Below are 21,163 nucleotides of genomic sequence, written 5' to 3'. Positions count from 1 at the left end.
CGGCTGATAAGCAGATTGATGAGCTAACAAAGTGATTTGCTTCATCTGTACTGTAACCTCACTCATCTCTATACAAGATGTCTCCCCTTCACCGAGCCGCAGGTATCAAGATGATATCGGCACAGATTCTTTATTAAACCAACAGCATTAGCAAAACACATAAAAAAAAAATCAGTGCAATGATCCGGCCACATTGTAATGCAGCATAAGTATAATATAAGATATCTCTATAGAGACAGCAAGGGATGGGACCTCTCCCAGGAGAGAAATGCATGGCAGGACTGCACTGGCTGCAGAGACACGTGGGGGTTAGCCTATCCGTGTCGCTCCTCCTCGGGTGCTGGGAAAAACTGGATCCAGTCCTGGGAAACAGAGCTCAATCTACTCCCAGCACCTGGGGAGGAGCACCACAGAGCGGAGCAGACTTCAAAGCCCCCAGCCCGATGAGCAGAATGCAGATAGGAACAAAGTGCTTTGCTTCATTATTCCCATAAATTTGCTTGTCTCTAGTATACAGCTTCCATGCAGACCTGTGTAATCTGATTCAGCAGCTTAGCCCCTTTACACACGACCCAATGTTGGACCGAATAAGGGTTGACAAGAACATTGCCCAGTTATTGGAGACAAGTCTCACTTGTTCATTGATTGAGACTATTGCAGCCGCTTATATAGTTATCAGGTGCACATTGCTCATGAGGGATGTATGGGCAGCAATAATAAAATGACCAGGCCTTTACTCCGCTATCTTCCAAAGCATAAGAGAGGGGAGTGGACTGCTGGATCAGACTACACATACGGATTGTGTTCTGTCTACATCAACCCATGGATTTTTACTTGACTTGATTTTTGATGCATTGGCTGCAAAGATGGACATGCCCTCTAAATCCCGCACCTTATATAGACCGGTGCAGCACCTCCTCTTATCTGGAGTAGTCCTAACCTACACGTTTGTCCATTCAATTCCATTGCAGGTAACGGGAGCAGTGGTTTATGTATCAGAATATTGCTCCTAATCCTTTAGATCCTGGGAGTGGCACAATGCAGCTGATGGTGACCATAAGTCCGGGTCCAGCTGTCTATGTGCTACCTCCTTATGGTGATAGCAAAGGGCAGTGCCTGGAGCTGCATCCATACTGTTATCCACCACCCCTTCACATAGCTGTAGGGCGAGTGTCTGTATTCTCAGCTCTGGCCCGCTTTCATACTACACTTATAGTGTCTCTGGAATAGACCCGTTCCCATGCCACACTGCCACACGTACAGAAGAAGCCCCAAAGGTTGCGGATGATGCCCCTGTCGAAGGGGTTAGTGTCTGAGTCGCACTGCTTCAGGTAGGAGATGCGATGGTGGGACATGAACTCCCAGGTGGTGACGTTGCTGGAGATGAGGTACAGATGGCTGCCAAGCAGCAGACTCACCACCACCGTGAAGATCCCGATCACAATGAAAGCCAAGAGCAAGAAGAGGTTAGTGCGCAGCCAATGGCTCCAGGCGTCTGCAGAGTGAAATCCAGACCTGTACAAGGCAGACATGGACTGAGGTGTCAGCGTATCAAGTGGGTAGTGCCCACATGTGAGTAATCTCATCTATTATAAAGTGAATAACTTCTGTGTACATACATTACTGATCCTGTGTTATACTCCAGAGCTGCACTCCCTATTCTGCTGGTGGGGTCACTGTGTACATACATTGCATTACTGATCCTGAGTTACATCCTGTATTATACTCCAGAGCTGCACTCACTATTCTGCTGGTGGGGTCACTGTGTACATACATTGCATTACTGATCCTGAGTTACATCCTGTATTATACTCCAGAGCTGCACTCACTATTCTGCTGGTGGGGTCACTGTGTACATACATTGCATTACTGATCCTGAGTTACATCCTGTATTATACTCCAGAGCTGCACTCACTATTCTGCTGTCACTGTAGATTATATATATATATATATATATATATATATATATATATATATATATATATATATATATATATATATAAATAAATATAATCTATTACTGATCCAGAGTTACGTTCTATGACTTTTCTCACCAAGCGATGCGGACGGCCCAGAGCAGCACAAACAGCTGAAGAGCCAAGTACAGGAAGAAGACTCGATGGTTCTTCTCCCCCACACAGTTCTCAATCCAGGGGCAGTGGTGGTCGTATCTCCGCACGCAGCGCTGGCAGGATTTGCAGTGCCGGGCCCTCATTGGCTGCTGTGGGATGAGATGGGATTAATCAGATTATATTCCCTACTAGAAGAGCAGTCTGATGTATTTGTACTTGGAAGTGTTTCTATCACTACTAGAGAAACAGATCACTGATCTCAGGGAGACCAGCCAAATGACAACACTGCCGGCTGCTAGTAAAAGCGCTCAAAGCAGTAAAGTCCTAGGTGCATTGCCCCCTGGGAAACATGAATATGCAAAAGAAGAGCCTGTGGAGCCTCATCAAAGAGTCTCGAAACACAGGACTAGCCAGATATCCCGCCGGGAAGGATCCAGCCGAGGGGGAGCTCCTGTAAGGAAACCACCAAAACCACCACTCTTTGATGAGGATCCACGGGCTCTTCTTTTGCATATTCATGTTTCCCAGGTGGCAATGCACCTAGGACTTCACTGCATTGAGTGCTTTTACTAGCAGCCGGCAGTGTTATCGTTTGGCTGGTCTCCCTGAGATCAGTGGTCTGTTTCTCTTATGGCTCTACTAGGCATTGCTCCCACCTAGCCAGAATCCTGCTCCACTTTGATGAGGGGCAACACCCCGAAACAGCTGTATGTGGATGGATACCTGGCCTTGGTTTGTCCTTTGTCATTACATTGACTTATAGGCAGGGCTGTGGAGTTGGTAAGCCACAGCTCCGACTCCTGAATTTTATGAGGACTGACTCAGACTCCAACTTCTGCTCCTTCATAAATGGCCGGTCATATACCAGGGGAGTTATTTATCACACTAGCTCAGCAGCTTCTCCCTAATGTCCTACATTATCCTGGGGCGACTTCTGAGGGAATAAGGAAACATATAAAGCAGCTTCTTCTGTGTGTGCAGTGGATGCAGCCAGTCTCCAGCCTCCATGTCCTGAACTACTCACAACTAGACTAGATGGGGCAGGTGGTCTTTTCCTGCTGACAGTCTTCTATGTTTCTAACTAAATATTCTCCATACTTAAAGAAACACTGCTAACACTGCCAGATACCTGTAATATAGAGGTCAGCCATAGTGATATAGAGGGGGTCACACATAGTGATATAGAGAGGGGTCACACATAGTGATATACAGGGGGTCACACATAGTAATATACAGGGGGTCACACAGTGATATAGAGAGGGGTCACACATAGTGATATAGAGAGGGGTCACACAAAGTGATATACAGGGGGTCACACATAGTGATATAGAGAGGGGTCACACATAGTGATATACAGGGGGTCACACATAGTGATATAGAGAGGGGTCACACATAGTGATATAGAAGGTCACTGTGGGGGCACGCAATAGCACACGCACACACACACACACACACACAGCCTGCTGCAGCCACACTGAAGAAAAACACACAATCTTCTCGGAGAGAGAAAACACCACACTGAGGACAAAGGTTACTGCTACACTACTTATGTCTCCTCCTCCTCCTCTATATTACACAGGATATCTCCATATTACACTACTGCTCATATACAGTCATCCATATACAGTCATCCAGCATCCAGGAAGAGAACAGCACAGATCTCTATTACTGATATATTCCCCGACCACCCTTATGTAATAGGGCCAGTGTCCTATTACTGATATATTCCCCCGACCACCCTTATGTCATAGGGCTAGTGTCCTATTACTGATATATTCCCCGACCACCCTTATGTAATAGGGCCAGTATCCTATTACTGATATATTCCCCGACCACCCTTATGTAATAGGGCCAGTGTCCTATTACTGATATATTCTCCGACCACCCTTATGTAATATGGCCAGTGTCCTATTACTGATATATTCCCCGACCACCCTTATGTAATAGGGCCAGTGTCCTATTACTGATATATTCTCCGACCACCCTTATGTAATATGGCCAGTGTCCTATTACTGATATATTCCCCGACCACCCTTATGTAATAGGGCCAGTGTCCTATTACTGATATATTCCCCGACCACCCTTATGTAATAGGGCCAGTGTCCTATTAGAATGTTGCTCATAATATATATTCATGAGCAAAACTTGTAAGATTCATATCAAAATTCAATTCTACATTTTTTAAAGATTTTTTTAAAGCTGGAGTCGGAGTCGGTACATTTTTTTTCTGACTCCAGCCAAAACTAGCTCCGACTCAAACTCCACAGCCCTGCTTATAGGAGCCCCCCCTTAGCTGGATCCTTCCCGGAGGGATATCTGGCTAGTCCTGTGTTTCGACACTCTTTGAGGCTCCAAGGGTTTTTCATTTTGCATATCTATCAATACTAGAGGAGACTTAAAGCATAACTGTCATTTCAGGGTCATTTTTCTGTAAACATTAAATATCAACAGTACAAGCGATTTTAAGAAACTCTGTAATAGGTTTTATGTACTAAAAGAGTTTCCTTCTGTACTGAAAAAGCAATCTCCCAGCCTCCCCCCTCACTGCAGAAGCAGCAGGATTTCTGTGTCCATTATGTGGCTATGGAGAGGGGAGGGGCTGTTAGGAGTGACTGAGCACGGAGCAGTCCTGCACAGTACAACACCCTGCAATCTTCTCTCAGTAAGTTCATAGATAAGCACTGACCTTTCTGACCCCAGAATTCTGCGGTTTAGGTGCCCAGAGAGTCTACAAACAGCTGACCTTCATGTCACCTCTTCCTGCTCCCTCATCTCCCTCAGCCCCTCCCCCCTTCATAGGCTTACAATGGAGAGAGCAGACCCGTCTTCACTGGCTTCTCTGTAATGAAGACGTGTTTGCCTGATAATGTACAGATAAGAAGTCGGGGGGGGGGGGGGGGGAGGCTGGGAGATTGCCTCTTGAGTACAGAAGGAGGCTTTTTTGGCTGATGAAACCTATTACAGAATTTCTTAAAATCGCTTATACTACTGATTTCTGCAATAAAAAAAAAAAAACATGACAGTTATGCTTTAACCTCTTAACCCCTTAACGACATCGGGCGTACCCATACGCCCCCGTTGCCTGGGCTTTAACGCAAACGGGCGTATGGGTACGCCCGATGTTTCCCCGATCGCTGCGTGTTCACACACAGCGGTCGGGGAAGATGGCCTGCTATAAATCATAGCAGGCCATCTTAGCTTCACGGCACGGGGGGTGGTTAACACCCCCCGTGCTTACGATCGCCGCTATAGGCTGATCAATTCAGATCAGCCAATAGCGGCGATCGGAACCTTTCCGGGTCATCGGCGACCCGATGACCCGGAAAAAAATGGCGGTCGGTGCTGTCCGAGGACGGCACCGACCGCCATTACTGTAAAAAGTAATGGTGATCGCCGTGCCACCGGCCCGATCGCCGTGAACGGCCGGCCGGCCGTTCACGGCGATCGGGCCGGTGGCACGGCGATCAGAGTCCCACAATATAGTAAATACCTGCCCTGGACCCCTCAGCTAGGTAGCCGAGGGGTCCAGAGCAGGTATTTGTACATTACTCACCTGTCCCGGGCTCCTGATCGGCGTCTTCCGGGTTCGCGGCGTCCTCCGTCATTCCGTTCGGTCTTCGGGTCTTTCCGGCGGTCCCCGTCGTCTTCTTTCGGCTATTTTCGGCTCCAGCCTCGTCATTTTCCGGATTTTGCGCTCTGCTGCCCTCTAGCGGCTGATATGTGTAATACACTTATCAGCAGCTACAGGGATATTCAGAATGTAGAAAAAGGTTGTTTTTTTTTTTCCAAATTTTTTTTTTTTCTATTTTCCGCACCCTATCGCCGCTGAGTGTTGATCAGCATCGCACGAAAGTGCGCTGCTAATCAGCAACTCCTCCTTTTTGGCGTAGGGTGTTTTTTTTCTATATTCTACTGCCACGGTCTGCTTATAAGTGCCGCACATAAGTGCGGCATTTATCAGCAACTCCTTTGTTGGCGTAGGTTTTTTTTTTATACTTACTGTAAAAAAACACGTAAAAAACACTACATTACACCACACTACATTGAATAAAGTTTGACACTACACCACTACATACCCCATATACTAGTCCCCATATAAAGATGGCCCCCAGGGTGTTTTCGGCGTCAGAGGGATACGTTATTATTACCTCCGACACCGAAACAGCCAGTGAGGATGAATGGGGGGGATCCTTCTTTCCTCCATTCATCCTCATCATCCAGTGACGTGTCTGGGGGTAGCGTAGTGTGCGCTGCCCCCCAGACACGTCTTTTCTGCCAGTACCGTCCCAATAAGAGATGACGGTATGGCGTGAAATTCTACAAACTCTGTGACAGTACCTCAGGGTACACTTACAGATTTCGTGTACGTGCAAACTGCGGAATGGCGAAGGATAACCCTTTGTGCATTCCGCAGCTGGCACCCACCGGCGGACTGATGCGGGCGCATGTCTCTACCCGTGTCATAGACTCCATTCTATGCACGGGCGGAATCCGTCGTCCATCCAAAGAATGAACACGTTGGACGGAGAGCGGAATCCGCCCGTGCATAGAATGGAGTCTATGACACGTGTGGAGACGTGCGCCTGCATCAGTCCGCCGGCGGGTGCCAGCTGTGGAATGCACGAAGGGTTATCTGTCGCGATTCCGCAGTGTGCATGTACCCTTAGAGTGTATGTAGGAAGGGACACCCGAATCCAGCCCCCAGATGCCCACTCCCCCCCCCCATCCTCGGAGTTAGTGGGGAGATCGTCCGGGAACTGATCTTCCCACTGCTGGATAAAGGTTACCACCTGTACGGGATAACTTTTATACCAGCACCCCCTCTTCCAGTCCCTCGCTGCCCTGTAGCTTGCGGCACGATCCGAACATATCAGAAGCAGTAATAGCGCCCTAATATTTAGCAGCCATGGAGCGGACCCAGCGCTTCTGGATATGTGGGACCCCGTATCGCACCAGGACAACATTTTCCAGGTGACGTCCCCCACACTGGAGAACAGGAGACCCCAGAAGAAGTGCAGAGTGTGGGGTAACAGGGGGATCAGGAAGGACACCATTTCCAGTGTGACACCTGTCCTGATCCCCCCGGCCTCTGCATACTGGATCGCTCCAAGGCGCACCACACGTCACTGGGGTTCTACATTATCTAAATTCTGTCCCTTATTCCTATTTCAGGGGTCACGTTGGTCCGGGGATTATTTTGATCGCCATTATGGAGTCGGGAAGGAATTTTTCCCTGTGATGAGGCTACTGTCGTCTGCCTCACGAGGGGTTTTTGCCTTCCTCTGGATCAACACAGGTTGAGTTTGATGGACACCTGTCATTTCCAACCTTATAAACTAATAATTGGCCCAATTGCCCCCAAATAAATTAGAATTGTCCCTTTTCCCCAGCTAAGTAGGTATGGCCACCATTCCCATTAGAGGATGCCATGATGCAATTACAAAGCCTCTGTGCGGCCAGGACAGTAGAAACCCCCCCCAAGTGACCCCATTCTGGAAACTACACCCCATAAGGAATCTAAGAAGGGGGGCAGCGGGGATATGGCCCCCTGGTGACGGCCACATTTGGGACGTGAAAATGAAAAAAATTGTATTTTTTATTTTCTCGGCACATGTTCTACGTAAGTGCCCGTCACCAGTGGGGTCCATATGCTCACTGCACCCCTTGTTAGATTCCTTATGGGGTGTAGTTTCCAGAATGGGGTCACTTGTTGGGGGTTTCTACTGTCCTGGCAGCACAGGAGCTTTGTAATTGCGACATGGCCTCCATCCTCCATTCCAGCCTCTAAATGGCGCTCTGTCCCTTTGGTGACTTGCCCTGTGCCCATATGACACATTATGCCCACATGTGGGGTATTTTCGTACTCAGGGGACACTACCCTACACGTTTTGTGTTCATTTTCTTTTTTAACCCCTTGTGGAAATGGAAAAAAATCAAGGCTAGACCAACATTTAGTGTAATTTTTGTAAAATTTTTACTCTAAATTATTAATCTTGTCATGTTTTTTCATTTTCACAAGGGGTTAAAAGATAAAAAAAAACATTTAATGTGTAGAGCAATTTCCCCTGAGTACGGAAATACCCCACATGTGGACATAAAGCGCCATGCGGGTGCAGGGTAAGCCTCCGAAGGGAAGAAGCGCCATTTGGTTTTTGAAGGCTGGATTTGGATGGAATGGATTTCGAGGGGCCATGTTGCATTCAAAAGGCCCCTGTGTTGCCAAGACAGTTGAAACCCCCCACAAGTGACCCCATTATGGAAACTGAACCCCTCAAGGAATGTAACAAGGGGTGTAGTGAGCATATGGACCCCACTGGTGACGGACACAAATGTGGAACAATGTGGCGTGAAAATGAAATATTACATTTTTTACACTATAATGTTGGTTTAGCCTTGAATATATCATTTTCACAAGGGGTTAAAAGAGGAGAAGAAAAACAAAATGTGTAGCGCAATTTCCCCCGAGTCCGTAAATACCCCACATGTGGACATAAAGCGCCATTCGGGTGCAGGGTAAGCCTCCGAAGGGAAGGAGCACCATTTCGTTTTTGAAGGCTGGATTTGGATGGAATGGATTTTGAGGGGCCATGTTGCATTCAAAAGGCCCCTGTGTTGCCAAGACAGTTGAAACCCCCCACAAGTGACCCCATTATGGAAACTACACCCCTCAAGGAATGTAACAAGGGGTGTAGTGAGCATATGGACCCCACTGGTGACGGGCACAAATGTGGAACAATGTGGCGTGAAAATGAAATATTACATTTTTTACACTATAATGTTGGTTTAGCCTTGAATTTATCATTTTCACAAGGGGTTAAAAGAGAAAAAAACACACAATATGTGTAGAGCAATTTCCCCCGAGTCCGTAAATACCCCACATGTGGACATAAAGCGCCATGTGGGCGCAGGGCAAGCCTCCGAAGGGAAGGAGCGCCATTTGGATTTTGGAGGTTGGATTTGGCTAGAATGGATGATGAACGCCATGTCGCATTTACAGAGCCCTCGTGCTGCCAAAACACTGGAAACCCCCCACAAGTGACTCCATTCTGGAAACTGCACCCCTCAAGGAATCTAACAGGGGGGGGAAAGAGGATATGGACCCCTTGATGACGGGCACATTTGTGCCATGAAAGTGAAAAAATGAAATTTTTCCCTTTCACGCCACATTGTTCCACATTTGTGCCCATCACCAGTGGGGTCCATATGCTCACTGCACCCCTTGTTAGATTCCTTGAGGGGTGTAGTTTCCAGAATGGGGTCACTTGTGGGGGGTTTCCACTGTCCTGGTAGCATAGGGCCTCTGTAAATGCGACATGGCCCTTGAAATCCTTTCCAGTGAAATTCAGCTTCCAAAAGCCAATTGGCACTCCTTCCCTTTGGAGGCTCGTCCTGCGCCCCCTTGGCACTTTATCGCCACATGTGGGGTATTTCTGTACTCGGGAGAAACTGCACTACATGTTTGGTGTTTTTTTTTTCCTTTTATCCCTTTGTGAAAATGAAAAATTGAAGGCTAGAACAACGTTTTAGTGTAAAAAATAAATTTTTCTTTTTTCACGCCATATTGTTCGGAAAATCTGTGAAGCACCTGTGGGGTCCAGATGCTCACCGCACCCCTTGTTACATTCCTTGAGGGGTGTAGTTTTCTAAATGGTGTCCCTTTAGGGGTGTTTTTTAGGTTTTGACACCCCAGAGCCTCTGCCAACCTGAAGTGGTACAGTCAAAAATGACCAAATATAACGGAGGCGTTGAAATTCACTAGGCGCTCCCTTATATCTGAGGCTTGTGGTTGCGTCAAATAGCGCAATAGGGTCACATATGGGGTATTTCTATAAACTGCAGAAACGGGGCAATAATTATTGGGGTGCATTTCTCTGGTAATAGGTTTATAATTATGAAAAATATTGGATTACAATAAAATCTCTGCACAGAAAATTAAAATTTTCAAATTCCTTACACACTTAGCTTTTATTTCTGTGACTCCCCTAAAGGGTTAAAACACTTTCTGGATCTGCTTTTGCAGAGTTTGGGGGGTGCAGTTTCTGAAATGGGGTGCTTTGTGGGGCTTTCTAACATACAGGCCCCTCAAATACACTTTAAACCTGAACAGGTCCCTAAAAATATCTGATTTTGAAATTTTACTGAAAATTTGGAAATTTGCTGCTAATGTTTTAAGCTCCCTATTGTGTAAAAAAAATGAAAAATAGTTTAATAAATACCGCCAACATAAAGTAGACATGTTGCCAATGCTATTTAATATATAATTTATGTGGTATAACCACTTTCTGTATACGCAAAAAAGTTTCAAAGTTGGAAAAATGCATTTTTTCACATTTTTTCACATTATTTGGGTTTTTTTCATAAAGATTTGTTATGAGTATCGACTCCAATTTACCAGAAATGTAAAGTACAATATGTCACGAGAAAACAATCTCAGAATCAGCCGGATAGGTAAAAGCATGCCGAAGTTATTAATGACTAAAGTGACACTGGTCATATTCATAAAATTTGTCTCTGTCATTAAGGCCATTTCAGGCTCTGTCCTTAAGGGGTTAAGGACATAGGACGTACCGGTACGTCCTATGTCCTCACTTGCACTTCAAAGCGGGGCCGCGCGGCGGCCCCGCTTTGAAGTGCCGCGATCCCGGGTGCCGCGTGTAGCCCGGGACCGCCGCTATTAGCGGGCACGGTCTGATCGCCGTGCCCGCTAATTAGCTAATCGGAGGCAGCTGTCAAAGTTGACAGCTGCCTCCGATTACCGGAGGCAACGTTTCCCTGGTGTCTAGTGGGGGAGATCGCTCCTCCGGGACCTTGTCCCGGAGGAGCGATCTCCGTTACTGATGCCGGCCGGGGACGCGTCCAAGATGGCGCCGTCCTCGGCTCGGCACTCGTTTGTTTCCGGCTGCAGCAGCCGAAAGCAAACGAGTGCCGATCTCATGGATCTCTGCAGCATATCTATGCTGCAGAGATCTCAATGAGAGATCACAGTGTATATACTAGAAGTCCCCCAGGGGGGCTTCTAGTATATGTGTAAAAAAAAAAAAAAAAAAGTGTTGTTTATAGTAAAAAGCCCCCTCCCCTAATAAAAGTCTGAATCACCCCCCTTTTCCCAGGTTTTAAATAAAAGTAAACAAATAAATAAATAAATAAACATGTTTGCTATCGCCGCGTGCGTAATCGCCCGAACTATTAAATAATTACATTCCTGATCTCGTACGGTAAACGGCGTCAGCGCAAAAAAATCCCAAAGTGCAAAATTGCGCATTTTTGGTCGCATCAAATCCAGAAAAAATTTAATAAAATGTGATCAAAAAGACGTATATGGGCAATCAAGGTACCGATAGAAAGATCACATCATGGCGCAAAAACTGACACCTCGCACAGCCCCATAGACCAAAGGATAAAAGCGCTATAAGCCTGGGAATGGAGCGATTTTAAGGAACGTATATTGGTTAACAACGGTTTGAATTTTTTATAGGCCATCAGATACAATATAAGTTATACATGTTATATATCGTTTTAATCGTAACGACTTGAGGAACATGCATAACAAGTCAGTTTTACCCCAGGGTGAATGGCGTAAAAACACATTTCCCCCAAATAAAAGAATTGCGTTTTTTTTTTCAATTTCACCACACTTTGAATTTTTTTCTGGTTTCGCAGTGTACTTTATGCAAAAATTCAGCCTGTAATTGCAAAGTACAATTAGTGACGCAAAAAATAAGGGGTCATGTGGGTTTCTAGGTGGAAAAATGCAAGTGCTATGACCTTTTAAACACAAGGAGGAAAAACCGAAAACGTAAAAACGAAAATGGGCCATGTCCTTAAAGGGTTAAAGGGGAACCCCAGCTAAATTTCTTCTCTTTTGAATCAACTGGTGTCAGAAAGTTATGTAGATTTGTAAATAACTTCTATATAAAAATCTCGTCTTCCAGTACTTATTAGCTGCTGTATGTCCTGCAGGAAGTGGTGTATTCATTCCAGTCTGACACAGTGCTCTCTGCTGCTACCTCTGTCCATGTCAGGAACTGTCCAGAGCAGCAGCAAATCCCCATAGAAAACCTCTCCTGCCCTGGACAGTTCCTGACATGAACAGAGGTGGCAGCAGAGAGCACTGTGTCAGACTGGAAAGAATACACCACTTCCTTCAGGACATACAGCAGCTGATAAGTACTGGAAGACTGGAGATTTTTAAATAGAAGTAAATTACAAATCTCTATAACTTACTAAAACAGTAAATTTAAAAGAAAACAAAATGCAGGAGTACCCCTTTAAGACCTTCCATGATTGCTTTATTCACATCAGCCATGTTATAAAGGGGTCGCCCAGCATACACAGATGACGGCATAGCAATAGGACGTTACTGAGAATAATGGGGCACTACACTCTGTATAGTTGCTGTAACATATCAGTCAATGCAATCCTCTGATCTCTCTATACTCCAGACGATTACCTGCTTACTACATGCTGGGAGTTGTAGTTTTGCAACAGCTGAAGAGCCCGGGGCTGAACATGACCAAGTTAAAGGGGTTTATCCCGGATTAGTAAACGCAGTGCTACTTTCTTGCAATAACAGCGCCACCCCTGTGATCAGGTTGTGTGTGGTATTACAATTCAGCTCCATTCACTTCAATGGAACTGAACTTTAAAAATTACACCCAAAGTGGTGTTGTTTCTGGAAGAAAGCGGCCATGTGTTTGTAATCCTGGATAATCTCTTTAAAGGATGACTGTGGAGATCTACTGGAATAAAGACACTCTCTAGCAGTCACCTTTAGCAGGCAGTATCCGCAGCGCCTCATCCGCACGGCGTCAGGGGTCATTGGTGACGTCTCCTGCTCTTCATTTACTGGGAATGAGGAATACTGAAAGGGAAGGAAAGCGGTTACAGATCTGAGGATCAGCGCCGGGCTGCGGTCACATGGTCACACAGTACACCTCACCTTCTCCTCACAGTCTGTGAGTACATAGCCCGGGTCCATGAGTGACACTCTGTAATACAGCGCCGTGGAGCAGGTGACCATCAACACAAAGAGCAGCGGCTGTAGGTGGATCCTGACCCCCTCCTGGGAATACAGATCTGAAAGAGAGAACAATAGGTCAACATTATATACTATGTGGAGTAAAGCATTGTTCTCTCTCCAGGAGCTTTACTACATCCCATCCTACACCCATAGACATTAAAGGAGAACTCTGGTGAACATCTTTTTCTTTCAAATCAACTGGTTTCAGAAAGTTATATTTAATTTGCTTCTATTTAGAAGTCTTCCCATACTTATCAGCTGCTGTATGTCCTGCAGGAAGTGGTATATCATCTCCAGTCTGACACAGTGCTCTCTGCTGCCACCTCTGTCCATGTCAGGAACTGTCCAGAGCAGGAGAGGTTTTCTATGGGGATTTGCTGCTGCTCTGGACAGTTCCTGAGATGGACAGAGGTGGCAGCAGAGAGCGCTGTGTCAGACTGGAAAGAATACACCACTTCCTGCAGGACATACAGCAGCTAATAAGTACTAGAAGACTTAGGATTTTGAAATAGAAGTAAATTACATCTCTATATAACTTTCTGCCCAGCTAAAGCACCAGCGCCCCCTACTGTAACATTAATGCACGACCATCTCAGCCCATTCACAGCATAGTCACTCAGCTTTACCACACTCCTGAATGGCACATATATAGTGGAGGGGGTATAACTATAGCAAGCTCTGCAAGTCACATATCAGTGACAGCTGGGTGACAACCCTGTGGGAGCTGTAATAGCAGCCATATTGGCACCCAGCTTTCCCAGATACGGATATAACAGTATACACCAGCATGCAGGCACATGTGTAACACAGTCCTGGATACTTGCTCGTGTCATGCAGCAGCAGCACCAAAGACACCCCGCACGTCAGCAGCGTATGTACCGTCCGTATCCCGCACCCGGAGCCCCACACACTGTGGAACATGACGGCTCTATGACCCGGGGCATCCGCCTCGCTACCCAGCCCGTAGGCCGGAGAAACCAACCCGGAAGTCTCCAGCAGGCTGTGGAACGCGGAAGTGTCGCTATGGTAACGGCAGCGATTGGTCGCCACTGCGGGGTATTTGGTTGGTGAGCGGCAGCCGGAAGTTGTGGAGCAGTTATAGCGCCGATCAGTAATAACTGAGCGTCCAGTAGAGGGCAGTGCGGTGACCGTGTTATCTGTGTACGGAGTCTCTGAGGGTTCAGAGCCGGTCACAGTGTACCCGTGTAACAGGGCCAGTCACTGAGACCACCACAGTGCCCCTATAATACAGCCAGCCAGTAACTGAGACCACCACAGTGCCCCTATAATACAGCCAGCCAGCCAGCCAGTCACTGAGACCACCACAGTGCCCCTATAATACATCCAGCCAGCCAGTAACTGAGACCACCACAGTGCCCCTATAATACATCCAGCCAGTAACTGAGACCACCACAGTGCCCCTATAATACATCCAGCCAGTAACTGAGACCACCACAGTGCCCCTATAATACAGCCAGCCAGCCAGCAACTGAGACCACCACAGTGCCCCTATAATACAGCCAGCCAGTAACTGAGACCACCACAGTGCCCCTATAATACAGCCAGCCAGCCAGCAACTGAGACCACCACAGTGCCCCTATAATACAGCCAGCCAGCCAGTAACTGAGACCACCACAGTGTCCCTATAATACATCCAGCCAGTAACTGAGACCACCACAGTGCCCCTATAATACATCCAGCCAGCCAGTAACTGAGACCACCACAGTGCCCCTATAATACATCCAGCCAGCCAGTAACTGAGACCACCACAGTGCCCCTATAATACATCCAGGCAGTAACTGAGACCACCACAGTGCCCCTATAATACATCCAGCCAGTAACTGAGACCACCACAGTGCCCCTATAATACATCCAGCCAGTAACTGAGACCACCACAGTGCCCCTATAATACATCCAGCCAGCCAGTCACTGAGACCACCACAGTGCCCCTATAATACATCCAGCCAGCCAGTAACTGAGACCACCACAGTGCCCCTATAATACATCCAGCCAGCCAGTCAGTTACTGAGACCACCACAGTGCCCCTATAATACATCCAGCCAGTCACTGAGACCACCACAGTGCCCCTATAATACAGCCAGCCAGCCAGTCACTGAGACCACCACAGTGCCCCTATAATACATCCAGCCAGCCAGCAACTGAGACCACCACAGTGCCCCTATAATACATCCAGCCAGTAACTGAGACCACCACAGTGCCCCTATAATACATCCAGCCAGTAACTGAGACCACCACAGTGCCCCTATAAAACATCCAGCCAGTAACTGAGACCACCACAGTGCCCCTATAATACATCCAGCCAGCCAGTAACTGAGACCACCACAGTGCCGGATGACAGCCCCCTTCTTACACACAGTGCTCTCTATGGTCCCTTCTCTCTTATACAGACTGATGGCTATGCCTCTCTAATACAGACTGCTCTCCATACCCCAACTCTATGTAGACTGCTTCCCATACCCCTCCTCTAATATAGACTGCTCTCCATACCCCCTCTCTAATATAGACTGCTTTCCATACCCCCTCTTTAATATAGACTGCTCTCTATACCCCACCTCAATGTAGACTGCTTCCCATACCCCTCCTCTAACATAGACTGCTTCCCATACCCCTCCTCTAATATAGACTGCTTCCCATACCCCTCCTCTAATATAGACTGCTCTCCATAACCCAACTCAATGTAGACTGCTTCCCATACCCCTCCTCTAATATAGACTGCTTCCCATACCCCTCCTCTAATATAGACTGCTTCCCATACCCTCTGTCCACTCTGATCCCCAAGTCTCCTATCTCCCACCGGCTGCCTAAGCCCCTTAAGCCATACTGCTCCCCCCCCCCCACACACACACACAGACTGCTCCCTTTGACCCCTCCCCACACAGACTGCTCACTATGCCCCCTTCCCACACAGACTGCTCCCTATGCCCCCTCTCCACACAGACTGTTCCCTGTCCCACCTCTCCACCCTCCCCACACAGACTGCTCCCTATGCCCCCTCCCCACACAGACTGCTTCCTATCCACCCTCCAACACAGACTGCTCCCTATGCCCCCTCCAACACAGACTGCTCCCTATGCCCCCTCCTCACACAGACTGCTCACTATGCCCCACCCCCACACAGACTGCTCCCTATCCACCCTCCCACACAGACTGCTCACTATGCCCCCTCCCCACACAGACTGCTCCCTATCCACCCTCCCACACAGACTGCTCCCTATGCCCCCTCCTCACACAGACTGCTTCATATCCACCTTCCCCACACAGACTGCTCACTATGCCCCCTCCCTACACAGACTGCTCCCTATGCCCCCTCCCCACACTGACTGCTCCCTGCCCCCCCTCTCCACACAGACTTCTCCCTATCCACCCTCCCCACACAGACTGCTCCCTATGCCCCCTTCCCACACAGACTGCTCCCTATGCCCCCCAACCTTACAAGGTCTGTACCTTATTGGTTAAGTCTCCTATTATCCTCCGGCAGGTCTCTTTGTGAGGTGTCATTAGTGCTCTGCTCAGTCTATAAGATGAGGGGTTTATGCTGCTGGACCAAGGCGGGACCCTTCTGCAATCCCCATTTTACTCTCCTTAACAACTCTCTAAACTCAATACAGGTACAAGCATTGGATTATTATGGGCTGCTCTGGAATCAGGCATCAGAGGGTCCTTCCCCAGCAACAACAATACAACTATAAGGGTCTCCTGCATAGAATGTGGGTCACATAATCGGGGGGCTGCCACATCAGAGCTAGCACTGTACCAGCCCTCACTAGACCATCCAAGGGTCTTCATTTTAATGGCATTGAGCTGCAATACCCAGCACAACCAATAGACAGGTGTGGCGCTGTTTCTGGAAGAAGGCGGGCATGTTTTTCAGCATTTCCAATAAACCAGCGCTGGGTGACCATCATCTAATCTAGGATACCTATAAACTGTAATACATAATACATAGTGGTACATTGTGTTTGGTTGTTTTATTGTAGGCTGCAGAGTTTGCGCTGTAGTGATATATTATATGGGGAGAGTATATGTCCTATAATCCAGAGATCTTGATAATCTGGCACCTCGGTCACCAGGCACAAGACGTCTCAGAAGCCGTATCACTGTTCCTGCGCTGCCAGGCTGGGCTCCACCCTGCTTCGGACTGGCTGTCTTTACAGAGCTGAGGACGGGTATTGTATGGTCTCGATGCCCGCCTGCTGTTCAACATCTTGGTCTTTGTACAGGCCTGCAAGGAGAAGGTCGTGATCACCACATGATGATACCAATGCTTATATGCTGCACAATCACTCGCGCACAGCAGAGGGAGCCCCAGAGCAAACATAAGTACAAGCCACTGGTGCAAGTACAACCTCTGGGACCAGAGGCGTGACTATCATGAGGCCGACCATGCAACTGCTATGGGGCCTGTGCGCGGGGGGTGGGGGTGGGAATTTAGATGTGCAGTGAGAGCTGTCCTGGAGGAGGGGGTGAAGCATTGGGTGCGCTGTGAAAACCTACCTCCTTCCGGGACACGCCCAACCCCCCCCCCCCCCTCTTCCGGACGGCTCTCACAACTCACCCAACCCCCAGAGCAAACATCAGTACGAGCCACTGGTGTAAGTACAACCTTTGGGACCAGAGGCGTGACTACTATGTAGGCCGACCATGCAACTGCTATGAGGCCTGTGCGTGTGGAGGGGGGGGGGATTTAGGTGCGCTGTGAGAGCTGTCCTGGAGGAGGGGGTGAAGCATTGGGTGCGCTGTTAGAACCTACCTCCTTCCGGGAGGCTCTCATAGTGCACCGCCCCCCCCCCCCCCCTTCCGGATGGCTCTCACAGCTCACCCAAACACCAGCGTGAATGAAAAACCTGCCTCCCTGTACCTGCCACTGGGGGGCTTTGGCTGTCCAGGCATGATGGAAATTGTAGTTTTGCAACAACTGGAGGGCCATGGATTTTACACTACTGTAGTAGAGTGTGACGGCTACCTATACACCCGCCAGCTATGTCCCAAAACAGCTTAATGGCATGTATGGCTCTGGTTACCTGTGCCAGCAACATGGTGGCCATCTCTAGTGATTTCACACGTTCATTGAGATCACACAGAAGTCCCAAATGTTCCGTTAAGCCGGTCTTCAGGTCCTCGCTACTACGTTCCATGTGGCTGAAGCCGGTGCCGCTCACATTACTGACAAGGGCCTGACGAAGAGAGCAGGAAGAGGGTAAGGCGTTGGCATAAGAGGCCACCCAGGAGCAGCAGTGCCCTATACCAGGATTCAGGATGGAAAGAGATCAGTAACATATAGACAGTACCCAAGTACCAGCTCCAGAATGGGGACTGTCAGGCTGGAGGGGTGGGTCAGTGCTTGGCTGCCCCTATGGGAGGTATATTGGGTCCGCACCTCACTTACGCTCAGCTTCAGCTGCTCCATCCTCCCAATCTGACCTCTCAGGCGTTGCTCCAGGTCTTCTATTAGGTTTATGGTTTCGGGGGATCCCAGAGAGACGGTCGCAGTGGTGGTTATCTCCATATTGGGTCCTTGAAAAATAACAAAAGCAACAGAAAACAATGGCCCCTGCTGGACTGTAATATGGGGGAGGGGGATTATCTGAGTGTAATACATGTCAGTGATAATGTACTACTGGCTAAAAGCGGTATAAACATAGGTGTGCAACTCATGGCTGTTAAAGAGGTTCTCCAGCAGCTGCAGTGTGCAAACTGCTGCATAATACACACCTCAGCTGCTGCAGAACCTCATAATACACACATCAGCTGCTGCAGAACCTCATAATACACACCTCAGCTGCTGCACAACATCATGATACACCACAGCTGCTGCAGAATATTATAATACACCTCAGCTGCTGCAGAACCTCGTAATACACCTCAGCTGCTGCAGAACCTCAAAATACACACATCAGCTACTGCAGAACCTCATTATACACACCTCAGCTGCTGCAGAACCTCATAATACACCTCAGCTGCTGCAGAATATTATAATACAACTCAGCTGCTGCAGAACCTCGTAATACCCCTCAGCTGCTGCAGAACCTCAAAATACACACATCAGCTGCTGCAGAACCTCATAATACACAACTCAGCTGCTGCAGAACCTCATAATACACAACTCAGCTGCTGCAGAACAGCAAAATACACACATCAGCTGCTGCAGAACCTCATAATACACACATCAGCTGCTGCAGAACCTCATAATACACAACTCAGCTGCTGCAGAACCTCATAATACACAACTCAGCTGCTGCAGAACAGCAAAATACACACATCAGCTGCTGCAGAACCTCATTATACACACCTCAGCTGCTGCAGAACCTCATAATACACACCTCAGCTGCTGCAGAACCTCATAATACACACCTCAGCTGCTGCAGACCGTCATACTACACACCTCAGCTGCTGCAGAACCTCATAACACACCTCAGCTGCTGCAGAACCTAATACTCACCTCGCATGTAGAACATATGAGAAGCATAAGAATATTTCCTATCATATATCAGTCAGGGATAGACAGACACCCCTCCTTAGTTTTCAAAAAGAAGTTGTGCAGCAGCAGGTGTGAGATATCAGGTATAATGCACCCACGGTTATTATAGAGGTTCAGAGACCTATACATACATGCCATATATATATTCATCCCATACACTCCTTGGTGACCTCTAATATTCTTATAATGTATGGGGGGGGATATCCCATATGAATAGACACAATTCCCAAACCCTGGGAGAGAAGCTATATTATAGCTCACAGTGTGAGACCTCTCCAGCCTGTAGGTGTTGTGCAATAACATATATAGGCAGGCACTCACCTCAGTGTTATCCTGCAGGCGGATATAGGGGGGATATGGTGCTGGACTGTGAGAGCTCCAGACCTGGTCAGGAATGCCTGGAATCCCTGCTGAGGGATCCAGGAGGAGGAGGAGGAGGCTGCCAAGTAGAAAAACTCTGCATATTAACCAGTTTTCTACCCTGAGAAGAGACTGAAGGAGAACGGCCATCACCTCCCTGTGGAGGAGTGAAGAACTGACTGCACAATCCAGGCCCAGAGTTGCACCCTCTATACCAGGGATGGGGAACCTCCGGCCCTCCAGCCAGGGCCGTATTTACCATTAGGCACCCGTGGTCCGGTGCCTAGGGCAGCACCTTGGAGGGGGCAGCACCAGGGAGCAGGGGGACAGAAAAAACTAATTTTTTTGTTTTTATTTTTTAGTTTCCCTCCTCCCATTCAGACTTGCCAGTAAATCTGGTGTCTTTTCCAGGGGGGTGAGGGGTATGGTGGTATCGGTCAGGTCTGGTATAGCCAATAGGTGCGTGAAGATGGGGCGTCTTCAGGTTTAGTGCCTAGGGCAGCAGAAACTGTTAATACAGCCCTGCCTCCAGCGGCTGCAAAACTACAATTTCAGGCAGGATGGGAACAGCTGGAGGGCCGAAGGTTCCTCATCCCTGCCCTATACAATGATGACATCTCCAAATATCAAAGTATAAGGGATCCACACATCTTTTCCTACACCCATAGCCATTAATATGGAGTGGCTCCACCTGTACAGGTAGAGCAGCTTCCTCTCCTCGTCTGTGAGAATTTCCCCCCGTTCATCATCAGACACCAGATAGAGAAGTGTGATCCGTCACTGCACACAGCATCCAGTGGCGGCGGCTTTACACCCCTCCATCTGACTGGGCATTGTGCTTGGTGATGTACGGCCGGCATGCAGCTGCTCAGCCATGAAGCCCAGTCTTTGTGCTGATACCAGATGAGGTTCACCTACCATTGCTTTCCAGCAGTTAACAACCAGGTAGCATGGAAGCAAAGCAGTATACCATTCTTTTGGTTAGAGGTGGGTGGGCTCTGTGTTGTCAATGCTGGTTTTATATTGTGATCACAGCTTGTGCCAGCATAAAGTGACCAATGGCTGCAACATCATGCAGGAGTCCAGTATGCGGTCCTAATCAGTGAACAATGTATATTTTTAAAGTAAACTCATACAAGACAGGTCAGTCATTGCGTAGGACCGCCCACTGGACTCCTAACAGCAAAATTACAAGGGATTTACATCCATAAA

General features: G+C 48.0%; 1 protein-coding gene across 2 annotated transcripts; it reads right to left on the bottom strand.

Annotated features, from left to right (window-relative positions):
- Nucleotides 1-116: 116 nt before the first annotated feature.
- ZDHHC12 (zinc finger DHHC-type palmitoyltransferase 12) lies at nucleotides 117-14,207 on the bottom strand. Of its 2 annotated transcripts, none has more exons than XM_069943726.1 (5): nucleotides 13,917-14,207; nucleotides 13,012-13,148; nucleotides 12,841-12,933; nucleotides 2,055-2,221; nucleotides 117-1,515 (listed from the first exon to the last, which is right to left on the bottom strand). In XM_069943726.1, exons 1-5 carry the CDS (start codon nucleotides 14,011-14,013, stop codon nucleotides 1,200-1,202), a joined length of 810 nt encoding a protein of 269 aa, XP_069799827.1. In that variant the 5' UTR covers nucleotides 14,014-14,207; the 3' UTR covers nucleotides 117-1,199. The 2 variants fall into 2 exon arrangements, with proteins under 2 accessions (XP_069799827.1, XP_069799828.1); XM_069943727.1 differs by having other exon boundaries at nucleotides 13,972-14,204.
- Nucleotides 14,208-21,163: the final 6,956 nt, after the last annotated feature.

Source organism: Dendropsophus ebraccatus, chromosome 10 (genome assembly GCF_027789765.1).
Source record: "Dendropsophus ebraccatus isolate aDenEbr1 chromosome 10, aDenEbr1.pat, whole genome shotgun sequence".
NCBI classification, from domain to species: Eukaryota; Metazoa; Chordata; class Amphibia; order Anura; family Hylidae; genus Dendropsophus; species Dendropsophus ebraccatus.
The sequence above is the reverse complement of the archived record's forward strand: the minus strand, read 5'-3'. Positions and strand labels throughout refer to the sequence as shown.